This window comes from Eleutherodactylus coqui, chromosome 2 (genome assembly GCF_035609145.1).
Source record: "Eleutherodactylus coqui strain aEleCoq1 chromosome 2, aEleCoq1.hap1, whole genome shotgun sequence".
Lineage (NCBI taxonomy): Eukaryota > Metazoa > Chordata > Amphibia > Anura > Eleutherodactylidae > Eleutherodactylus > Eleutherodactylus coqui.
Window position 1 is genome coordinate 85,137,535 of NC_089838.1, and position 12,449 is coordinate 85,149,983.

The 12,449-nt window shown below is 47.7% G+C and overlaps 1 protein-coding gene across 2 annotated transcripts in view; it reads right to left on the bottom strand.

Moving 5' to 3' along the window:
- The window catches only part of RGS14 (regulator of G protein signaling 14), a 65,404-nt gene that overhangs the window by 30,850 nt on the left and 22,105 nt on the right, over positions 1-12,449 (bottom strand). Inside the window, exons 6-7 of one of the 2 annotated variants that reach the window (XM_066591171.1) lie at positions 4,606-4,770; positions 3,176-3,296 (exon numbers count right to left, since the gene is read on the bottom strand). In XM_066591171.1, the coding sequence (XP_066447268.1) occupies positions 3,176-3,296; positions 4,606-4,770 (286 nt within the window). Of the gene's footprint in view, positions 1-3,175; positions 3,300-4,605; positions 4,771-12,449 lie in introns of both variants that reach the window. The other variant, XM_066591170.1, reaches the window with a different exon arrangement.

A 12,449-nucleotide genomic window follows, 5' to 3' on the forward strand; every position in this document is an offset into this window, starting at 1 on the left:
CCCCATTAAAATCAATGGGCGATGCGTTCCGAGGGAATGTCCAAAGATAGAAAATGCCGCAAATTTTTCCCGCACAGTGATGGGATGTGGGAGAAGAAATCCCTTATGTATATGACCACATTCAAAAAAATGAGGTTCATATTCGTGCATCTCGCAACGCACAAATCTCGCACAATTTTCACAGCCTTATGAAAGTGGCCTTAGGCCAGGCTCACACGGGTGGACGGCATTCTGCATACGGAAGGCCAGCAGCGGATTCAGGCTGTGAGCCCGGCCAGTGGCCCTTCTTTGACTCTATAGCGGATGACAATGGCGGCTCACTGTTGGTCATGCACAGTACAGATTTTTTTAAATCTTTGTATATTCCGCCATCACTGTGGGTCGGACAGCAACATTGACGTTAATGGAGGTCATCCCTGTGGAATCAGTTGCAAAATAGAGCATGCTGCGATTTTTCCTCCGCGAGCGGAACACGCAATTTTTTATCCACCAGTGTGAGTGAAAAAGTGTTAGTACATGTTTTTCAATGCCCGTGCGTTGCCACCGATCCTCCGCGTGGACAAGGCTCATGGATTCCACCATTGGAATTCCCCGTGTGATCCCGGCCTCAGTCTGAGAGCAGCGGAGTGTCACTTGGATTATAAAGCACATTTACACACTTTAAGGAATTCTAAGCACAGTATATTAAAAATAATGTGATTATTAAGATTTATACGTATGTAGTCTAAGCTTCATAGACAGTACACTAGGCTGCCAACCATCCGTAAAATCCTGGACGGTCCATTAAAATAGGACATTTTTTCCCCTTACTGTAAAAAAATGTGTCCGTAATTATTTTTATGGAATCGGAAAACGTACACAGGTTACTGCGATTATAATGATCATCATATTACAGTACAGTAAATGATACCAAACTCATCAGTACTCCGGGCTGTAGTCGTGTATCACCTATAATCTGTATTATTCAATTCGTTCTCCAAAATATCCATAAAAAACGTGGCTATTTGTAATTTTTGGACAAATTGTGCTGAAGAAAAAAATCAGGTTGGCAACCGTAAAGTAAAGACAAAAAATAAGTAGGTAGTGTGCATTTTAATTTGCTGTCCACTGCCTGTTGTCATGTGAAGCTTGTCTCTAATACCAGAGATAACCAATACAGAAAACAGGAAGTGGAGGAGGGCAATGACTTATGCTGCCAACAAATGTATCTAGAGTAGGGAGGGAGGATAGAAAAACACTGAAATCTAGCTTTAGCAGCTAACTGGTAAGTGATTTACAGCTATTGAAATCACATCTACACTGCTCCGTCCTCCATGATGCAGTATGTGTATGCGTCTATTAACAGAGAACAGAATCTGCTGTTTTCTCCATGTGTACTTTGTACACATGATATTAAAGCAGTAATTCCCTCCCACCAACTTCAGGGAAAACTGAAAATTAGAGATGTAACCTGCAGAGGGCATAACTGGTGAAAATGCAGAAAACAAGTAATATATTGTCCAGAATGTAATTACATTAATATAGTGCATACATATTCTGCAGCGCTCTACACAGACCGTCATCACTTACATTGGAAGCTCACAATCTATATTAGACTATTCATATGTTTTTGGAGTGCAGGAGGAAGCACAAGGAGAACAAACAAACTCCATGCAGATTTGAACCCACGACCGCAGCGCCACAAAGCTAATCACTACGCCGACGTACTAATAGTAATCCTTATGTATATGGCAGCTTATTCTAAAAAGGCACCCGAAAGTGTAGGAACACTCTACAAATGAATTATTCAAAGGTGTTGGTTAAGATTAAAAACAAGCATCTATGTTTTTCCAACAACAGTGCCACTTCTGTCCACAGGCTGTGCCAGGTACTGCAGCTCATCGCTTTGAACAGACGGGGCGCTTTGTCTAAAAACAAGCACATCTTTTGTATGTAAACCCGGACAACCTCTTTAATTCTGTTACAGCTAATCTCCAGCAGAGAAGGTTAATTGTTCGGAGGACGTGGGTAAACTGGTTATACGAGTAATTGGAGAACAGTCAGAAGAAAGGCAAAGCTATGTCTAAACGGCTCTGGCACTATGTCTCCGGGCTATTAGCGGTGACCGGCTGTTGGAAACATTAAATATATGAAGATTAAAATATTAACGTTTCAAACTGTAACAATTGTTTTATCTGACTAGAAATCTAAGAGGAATGTAATGACTGTATCATCCGGACGTTCCAGCAGCGGCAGCACTATATTCTGCGATACCCCGGACCGCTCACTAAAGGTTCCTTCACACGAGATCGTTTGCAAAACATGGAGAATAGAACCTATTCATTTCAATGGGTTCATTCTCACTTCTTTTTTTTGCACCGGCTATTTTCAGGGACGCAAAAATCGGACCTGCCCTATCTTGTGCGTGTTAACGCACCAAAGAGCCCCATAGAGGTCTCTGGGAGGCACACAAACACACTCATCTGCACGAGCGGGTATGCGCTAAACGCTATGCATAGTTTCAATAACCAGTGAACAAGCGGTGTCTGCACAAATATGCTAAATATTTGTGCAGGTGCATGCGGAAAATACACTCATTCAGGCTTATTCAGACGACCGTATTTATGCAGGTATTTTGCCGCGTTAAAAAAAAAATTGGCGAAAAAACGCGACCATGCTATGCATTGTTTTCAATTGCTTTATTCAGATGAATGATTTTTTGATGCGTAAGATAATCATGCTGGGAAAAAGAGCACGTCGGCGACTGTTTTCGTACGTCGCGTGAAAAGATAAGTCTTGCCCTATCTTTTGCCTGAAATACGCAGCAAGCTCCCATAGACTTCTATGGAAGCTGGAAAAAAGGAAGGGTGGAGGGAGTTGGCGAGTGTAAACCAATATGCACCACAAATATTGGACGCCTGCACCACACTTTTAAGAGTAAGGGCACATTCAGACGACCGTATATCGGCCGGGTATTCACGCTGGCCTATATACGGCGTCTCTCTCTGCAGGGGGAGGAGGCTGGAAGAGCCGGGAGCAGTGCACCCTTAGACTGAAGTCTGAAAAAAGTTTGCCAAGTTTGCTGATGGAATAATGACACCAAAAGGATACTTTTATGGATGTCCTTTTTTTTGCAAAAGTCCTAAAAGCAGCTTATAGTGCTATAGTCACAGTTATGCAGAATAATTAATCTCACCTCTAACGTTTCCTCTTTGGCCCTTTCTTTTGAAGGACCTGGCTCTGAGACCATCCGTTGCATTGTCTAATCCAGAGGTCTCAACTCCAAGCGGCAAGGACTTCCCGGGTCTCAGCTTCTTCTTCTTGAAGGTAGATAGAAACAAAACAAGTTAAGAGTTTTTGTGCCTTTAAAGAAGATTATCATAATCTGAACATGACCACAAGTGGAAGATAATAATACTATATATACCGTATATTATAGAAACTAGTACTACTACTACTAATATTCTCTACTTATATAGTGTCAATATATTCAGCAGGATTTTAGAAATCAGTGACCCCCAGTTAACACTCAGTCATGTGAAAAAGCACTCCAACTTTTAATTAAAGGGTTTGTCTAGTTGTGAACTATTGATGGCCTATCCTCAAGATCAGCTATCAATAGTAAATCGGCGGGGGTCCGTCACCCGGGATCGCTATCAATCAGCTGCTCTCTGGTCTAATGTGCTTGAAGCAGACAGCTTCATTCCTACTGCAGTGGTCAGGCTTGGTATTACAAAGTGAATGGGAACTTTGCTTGTAATACCAAGCCTGACCACTGCAGTAGGAACAAAGCTGTCTGCTTTCTCTACAAAATCAGTTCAGTGCATCAAACCAACGAGCAGCTGGTCAGCTGGGATCCTGGGCGATGCACCGCCACAGATCTTACTGCTGATATTGTAAGGATTGATCATTACACTTTGTAAATCACATGAATTAGTATTTGTTACTATAAGGACAGTTTCACACAGCCGTATATGCAACTATGCTCACCGGTACAGAGTGTAGTTGCGCATGAATGAGTTTTTTTTTCTTTTCCATGGCTATTCAAACTCCGCCCTTATGAGGGCGGCCATGTTCCAGGACCGCACTCTATAAACCCTATATCGCCCTACAAACTACTTTACAGATGCCAAAATGGTGAATAGAGAAGTCTCACCAAATATATAGAATATGGGCTACATCCAGCAATCAAGAAGACTAATATATAATACAACTTAACAAACATCCATCAAACGCTCCAAAAACACTTTTCAATCCCACAAAAAAAAAATGCACATAAATGTCTGCATTGCTAAACAGAGTCAAACGCAGGCTTGGTTGACCACTTTCAACCCACTAGAGCCTGTGGGTCCGTTAAATGCTACATTTTCATCCATTCTTTTAAATAAAAACGTGTGCGTTTCACTGGTGGCCATGACAGTGTGGTGGACGGGCCCTTAGGATCTGCTATTACTTTAACCCTTTATGGGTATCTTAGAGCTGCTCTAGTGGCCCGTGTATCATGACAGAAGGGGTTAAATCAACTTATAAAGAACTTTCTAAACAGGTTGTCAGGAGTAACACTTTGTTCGTATGCAGTAAAATGAAGCAATATATACGTTAAGGATTACAAAGCCTATAAATTACCTTTACCGCCCCAGAGGTGATCGCAGTGCAGCCTGAGCTGGGACTGGTTGGTGAGAAATTAAGGTTTGGCAAGGGGCGTCCTTCCACCTCTGATAACATGCACTCTTGATACAAGGGGGACTTCACAAAGCGAGCGTAGCTGTCAAACTTCATCAAGTTGAAGATCTGTTAAAAAAAAAATCAGGGCGGGTGAATTTTTCTCAGTTCTTACATTTCCAAAAACATAGCAGAAAAAGAGGGAATGAGTTAAGATTCCGAATGGTTCTTCTGATTGTGATATACATTCACTGTCCACTTTATTGGAGACACTGGCCTTCATGATTGGAGCTTCCCTGTATAGAAAGTAGACATTAGAGATGAGCGAGCACCAAAATGCTCGGGTGCTCGTTACTCGGAACGAACTTTTCGCGATGCTCGAGAGTTCGTTTCGAATAACGAACCCCATTGAAGTCAATGGGCGACCCGAGCATTTTTGTATTTCGCCGATGCTCGCTAAGGTTTTCATGTGTGAAAATCTGGGCAATTCAAGAAAGTGATGGGAACGACACAGCAACGGATAGGGCAGGCGAGGGGCTACATGTTGGGCTGCATCTCAAGTTCACAGGTCCCACTATTAAGCCACAATACCGGCAAGAGTGGGCCCCCCCCCCTCCCAAAAACTTTTACTTCTGAAAAGCCCTCATTAGCATGGCATACCTTTGCTAAGCACCACACTACCTCCAACAAAGCACAATCACTGCCTGCATGACACTCCACTGCCACTTCTCCTGGGTTACATGCTGCCCAACCGCCCCCCCTCCCCCCCACAGCGCACACCAAAGTGTCCCTGCGCAGCCTTCAGCTGCCCTCATGCCACACCACCCTCATGTCTATTTAGAAGTGCGTCTGCCATGACGAGGAACCGCAGGCACACACTGCAGAGGGTTGGCACGGCTAGGCAGCGACCCTCTTTAAAAGGGGCGGGGCGATAGCCCACAATGCTGTACAGAAGCAATGAGAAATAGAATCCTGTGCCACCGCCATCAGGAGCTGCACACGTGGGCATAGCAATGGGGAACCTATGTGCCACACACTATTCATTCTGTCAAGGTGTTTGCATGCCCCAGTCAGACCGGGCTTTTTAATTCATAGACACAGGCAGGTACAACTCCCTATTGTGAAGTCCCTGTCGACCGACAGCATGGGTGGCTCCCTGGAATACACAAAAATATCCCATTGCATTGCCCAACACAGCTGAGGTAGTAATGTCGTGCTTAATGCAGGTGGGCTTCGGCCCACACTGCATGCCCCAGTCAGACTGGGGTTCTTTACAAGTGGAAACAGATGCATTTATAATTCCCTGTGGACCGACAGCATGGGTGGGTGCCAGGAAGCCACCGGCGGTACATAAATATATCCCATTGCATTGCCCATCACAGCTGAGGTAATGTCATGTTTAATGCAAGTGGGCTTCGGCCCACACTGCATGCCCCAGTCAGACTGGGGCTCTTTAGAAGTGGACACATGTAGTTACAACTCCGTGTGGACCCACGGCATGGGTGGCTCCCTGGAACCCACCGGCGGTACATAAATATATCCCATTGCAGTGCCCAACACAGCTGATGTAACGTCAGCTGTAATGCAGGTGGGCAAAAAATTAATTGGATTACACTGTAGGCGAGGGCCCACAAAAATTGCTGTACCAACAGTACTAATGTACCTCAGAAAAATTGCCCATGCCCAACCAAGATGGCAGGTGAAACCTATTAATCGCTTTGGTTAATGTGGCTTAAGTGGTAACTAGGCCTGGAGGCAGCCCAGTTTAACGAAAAATTGGTTCAAGTTAAAGTTTCAACGCTTTTAAGAGCATTGAAACGTATAAAAATTGTTTAGAAAAATTATATGACTGAGCCTTGTGGCCCTAAGAAAAATTGCCCGTTCGGCGTGATTACGTGAGGTTTCAGGAGGAGGAGCAGGAGGAGGAGGATGAATATTATACACAGATTGATGAAGCAGAAATGTCCCCGTTTTGGATGGTAAGAGAGAACGATGCTTCCATCCGCGGGTGCAGCCTACGTATTGCTTAGGTATCGCTGCTGTCCGCTGGTGGAGAAGAGAAGTCTGGGGAAATCCAGGCTTTGTTCATCTTGATGAGTGTAAGCCTCTCGGCACTGTCGGTTGACAGGTGGGTACGCTTATCCGTGATGATTCCCCCAGCCACACTAAACACACTCTCTGACAAGACGCTAGCCGCAGGACAAGCAAGCACCTCCAGGGCATACAGCGCGAGTTCAGGCCACGTGTCCAGCTTCGACACCCAGTAGTTGTAGGGGGCAGAGGCGTCACGGAGGACGGTCGTGCGATCGGCTACGTACTCCCTCACCATCCTTTTACAGTGCTCCCGCCGACTCAGCCGTGACTGGGGAGCGGTGACACAGTCTTGCTGGGGAGCCATAAAGCTGGCAAAGGCCTTGGAGAATGTTCCCCTGCCTGCGCTGTACATGCTGCCTGATCTCTGCGCCTCCCCTGCTACCTGGCCCTCGGAACTGCGCCTTCTGCCACTAGCGCTGTCGGATGGGAAGTTTACCATCAGTTTGTCCACCAGCGCCCTGTGGTATAGCATCATTCTCGAACCCCTTTCCTCTTCGGGAATGAGAGTGCAAAGGCTCTCCTTATACCGTGGGTCGAGCAGTGTGTACACCCAGTAATCCGTAGTGGCCAGAATGCGTGTAACGCGAGGGTCACGAGAAAGGCATCCTAACATGAAGTCAGCCATGTGTGCCAGGGTACCAGTACGCAACACATGGCTGTCTTCACTAGGAAGATCACTTTCAGGATCCTCCTCCTCCTCCTCCTCCTCCTCCTCCTCAGGCCATACACGCTGAAATGATGACAGGCAAGCAGCATGGGTACCGTCAGCAGTGGGCCAAGCTGTCTCTTCCCCCTCCTCCTCATCCTCCTCATGCTCCTCCTCTTCCTCCTGAACGCGCTGAGATATAGACAGGAGGGTGCTCTGACTATCCAGCGACATACTGTCTTCCCCCGACTCTGTTTCCGAGCGCAAAGCGTCTGCCTTTATGCTTTGCAGGGAACTTCTCAAGATGCATAGCAGAGGAATGGTGACGCTAATGATTGCAGCATCGCCGCTCACCACCTGGGTAGACTCCTCAAATTTTCCAAGGACCTGGCAGATGGCTGCCAACCAGGGCCACTCTTCTGTAAATAATTGAGGAGGCTGACTCACACTGCGCCGCGCAAGTTGGAGTTGGTATTCCACTATAGCTCTACGCTGCTCATAGAGTCTGGCCAACATGTGGAGCGTAGAGTTCCACTGTGTGGGCACGTCGCACAGCAGTCGGTGCACTGGCAGATTAAAGCAATGTTGCAGTGTCCGCAGGGTGGCAGCGTGCGTGTGGGATTTGCGGAAATGTGCGCAGAGCTGGCGCACCTTTCCGAGCAGGTATGACAAGTGCGGGTAGCTTTTCAGAAAGCGCTGAACCACCAAATTAAAGACATGGGCCAGGCATGGCACGTGCGTGAGGCTGCCGAGCTGCAGAGCCGCCACCAGCTTACAGCCGTTGTCACACACGACCATGCCCGGTTGGAGGCTCAGCGGCGCAAGCCAGCGGTCGGTCTGCTCTGTCAGACCCTGCAGCAGTTCGTGGGCCGTGTGCCTCTTCTCTCCTAAGCTGAGTAGTTTCAGCACGGCCTGCTGACGCTTGCCCACCGCTGTGCTGCCACGCCGCGTTACACCGACTGCTGGCGACATGCTGCTGACACATCTTGATTGCGAGACAGAGGTTGCGTTGGAGGAGGAGGAGGAGGAAGGTGCTTTAGTGGAGGAAGCATACACCGCCGCAGATACCACCACTGAGCTGTGGCCCGCAATTCTGGGGGTGGGTAGGACGTGAGCGGTCCCAGGCTCTGACTCTGTCCCAGCCTCCACTAAATTCACCCAATGTGCCGTCAGGGAGATATAGTGGCCCTGCGCGCCTGTGCTTGTCCACGTGTCTGTTGTTAAGTGGACCTTGGCATTAACCGCGTTGGTGAGGGCGCGTACAATGTTGCGGGAGACGTGGTCGTGCAGGGCTGGGACGGCACATCGGGAAAAGTAGTGGCGACTGGGAACCGAGTAGCGCGGGGCCGCCGCCGCCATCATGCTTTTGAAAGCCTCCGTTTCCACAAGCCTATACGGCAGCATCTCTAGGCTGATCAATTTTGCAATGTGCACGTTTAACGCTTGAGCGTGCGGGTGCGTGGCGTCGTACTTGCGCTCAAACTGTGGCGCTAGCGACGTCTGGACGCTACGCTGAGAGACATTGCTGGATGGGGCCGAGGACAGCGGAGGTGAGGGTGTGGGTGCAGGCCAGGAGACGGTAGTGCCTGTGTCCTCAGAGGGGGGTTGGATCTCAGTGGCAGGTTGGGGCACAGGGGGAGAGGCAGTGGTGCAAACCGGAGGCGGTGAACGGGCATCGTCCCACCTTGTGGGGTGCTTGGCCATCATATGCCTGCGCATGCTGTTGGTGGTGCCTCCCCAGCTGATCTTGGCGCGACAAAGGTTGCACACCACTGTTCGTCGGTCGTCAGGCGTCTCTGTGAAAAACTGCCACACCGTAGAGCACCTTGACCTGTGCAGGGTGGCATGGCGCGAGGGGGCGCTTTGGGAAACAGTTGGTGGATTATTCGGTCTGGCCCTGCCTCTACCCCTGGCCACCACACTGGCTCGGCCTGTGCCCACACCCTGACTTGGGCCTCCGCGTCCTCGCCCGCGTCCACGTCCTATAGGCCTACCCCTACCCCTCAGCATGGTGTATTACCAGTGATTTGATTTCCCAGGCAGGAAAGAAAGTGGCGCAAGCCTGCAGCCAAAATACAATTTTTTCCCTTGTTTTTCAAAGGACAAGCCAAACTGCGTGTATTCAATGAATACTACTAAGTTTAATAACTGTGTTGCGGCCCTGCAAAACTGTCACAGAACTTTACTGTTGCAGAGTTACTAACTGTGGCAGAGCAGGTATTTCCCAGGCAGGAAAGAAATTGGCGCAAGGCTTCACTCAACCGTAGCTGGTTGCGTCTGATTTTTTTACGTTCTCCACGCAGCACACACGTACCCAGAGCCCTGACGGCTGTCAAAGGCAGGGCAAATATACTTTTTTCCCTTTTGTTTAAAAGGATAGGCCCACTGCATCTATTCACTGAATAATAATTTTAATAACTGTGTTGCGGCCCTGCAAAACTGTCACAGAACTTTACTGTTGCAGAATTACTAACTGTGGCAGAGCAGGTATTTCCCAGGCAGGAAAGAAATTGGCGCAAGGCTGCACTCAACCGTAGCTGGTTGCGTCTGATTTTTTCTGAACGTTCAGCGCACAGCACACACGTACACAGAGCCCTGAGTACTGTAAGAGGCAGGCCAAATAGAATTTTTTCCCTGCTTTTTACAAGGAACACCCACACTGCGTGTATTCAATGAATACTAAGTTTAATAACTGTGTTGTGGCCCTGCCAATTTGTCCCAGAACTGCAGTGATGCAAAGTAATTCGCTACCTACAGCAGATCAGGGATTTCCCATGCAGGAAAAAAATTGCCGCACGCCTGCGGTAAAACGTAGCTGACTGCGTCTGATTTTTTCTGAACGTTCAGCGCACAGCACACACGTACACAGAGCCCTGAGTACTGTAAGAGGCAGGCCAAATAGAATTTTTTCCCTGCTTTTTACAAGGAACACCCACACTGCGTGTATTCAATGAATAATGTATGTCTTCTGGCCCTGCCTACACAATTCTATCCCTGTAGTATTAATGCCGGGTGCAATGCTCTGCACAGCCGGTTTTGAGGGAAAAAAAAAAAAATGCAACACTGCTAACAGCAGCCTGGACAGTACTGCACACGGATAGATGTGGCCCTAGAAAGGACCGTTGGGGTTCTTGAAGCCTACACTAACTCCTAACACTCTCCCTGCCTAACCCCCACTTCTGTCCCTATTGCAGGGCGCAATGCTCTGCAGATCCAATTTTGGAAAAAAAAAAAAAAATACTGTGCTAACACAGTACTGCACACTAGTAGATGTGGCCCTAAGAAGGGCCGTTGGGGTTCTTGAAGCCTACACTAACTCCTAACGCTCTCCCTACAGCAGCTCCAGCACGATAGTACTTTCCCTCAGCTAAGTCACAAGGCATGTGTGGCGAGCCGCGGGAGGGGCCGATTTATATACTCGGGTGACATCAGATCTTCCCAGCCACTCACAGCAGGGGGGTGGTATAGGGCTTGAACGTCACAGGGGGAAGTTGTAATGCCTTCCCTGTCTTTCAATTGGCCAGAAAAGCGCGCTAACGTCTCAGAGAGGAAACTGAAAGTAACCGGAACACCGCGTGGTGCTCGTTACGAGTAACGAGCATCCCGAACACCCTAATATTCGCACGAATATCAAGCTCGGACGAGTACGTTCGCTCATCTCTAGTAGACATGTGACCCCAGAGTGCAGCTCAAAATCAAATGTTTTCCATGATTCAGTTTTAGTGTGAATCCACATTACAATGGGAAAATCGAGCAATCTGAGTGACTAAGAACAAGGCAAGTTCATTGGGGCTAGTCAGGGCCATTATTTTAAAAACTGACACCCTTGTTGGGTTTTCTCATACAACGGTGTGGAGAGTATACCAAGGGTGGTGTGAAAATGATCAAGGGTAATGGGATTCAGTGGTTGTAAAAAACTCGTCAGTGAAAAGGGGTCAGAGGAGGATGTTAAGAATAGTTCTGATGAACAGGCACAGTCAAGCACATTGTAGCGAAATCCAATACTGATGTTCCAACTGACACAGATGACCAGTTTGAGTGCCATTGCTGTCTAGGAGAAGCAGAACGGAAAGACTCCGTAGGGCAAAAGGGCACCAAAATGGTATCACGGGGCTGTGCAAAAACATTGCCTGGTCAGATGAACTTAGATTTCTGTTGCACCTTACTGATAGTAGGTCAGAATTTAGCGCAAACAGCAAGAATTGATGAACCATTGTGGTCAGCATGTCAGTACCTCCATCTAGTTGTGACAACTGCAAAAAGCTCTCCTATCTGCATGGTCCAATATTCCCGCAGAATGATTTCAACACCTAGTGAAATCTATGCCATGATGACCTGCTGCGGTTCTGAAGGCCAAAGAAGGTCCAACGTGCTACTATATGGAGTTAGTTAGTTATCTCGCTTGGACGACGAGGGTCCGTAGCGCCGATCTAGAATGACCACAACCAAGAGCATTGTTCCATTCGGTGTTGATGTCGGAGGAGGTACCGTTGACTATCTGTTGCACCCACAAGCGCCGCAGACGACCAGGGGGCCTCCACCATCCGGCAGGGGGTGGTCTCTTGATTTTCCTAGCAATTGCTGCGGGTAGAGCACCGTGGGCCGGAACAGCTTCTGACAAGCCTGCAACATGACCAAAAAGTGCAAGTCGTCTGCTTGTTATTGTTTTTGTGATTGACTCAAGTCCCGTGCAAGCCTGTATCTCGCTGTTTCTGATGAAGTCAAACCAACGAACACAAAAGAATCTGGCGTTGATATCACATGTGAAAGGACTCCAGACGCTCAGTGGTTTGGAGGTCCATGACAAAATGGCCATTTGGTGTAAATCCACAGCATGCGCACACCAGGATCAGTCCTATTTTGTGTAGCTGTTTAGTAATTGTGCCTGTTTTTGCTTTTCACCAGTCATTGTTACAAGGCTTGTATAAAGAGTAACATTGACTTGCATGAATGCTGCCTTCCAATAGGTGGCGCTGCAGAGGTATTATTCCATTTCCCTTATTTCCAAGTTATTGTCATGTACATACTCATGTAATTGATTGGTTATTGACAATATAAGAAATGTTGG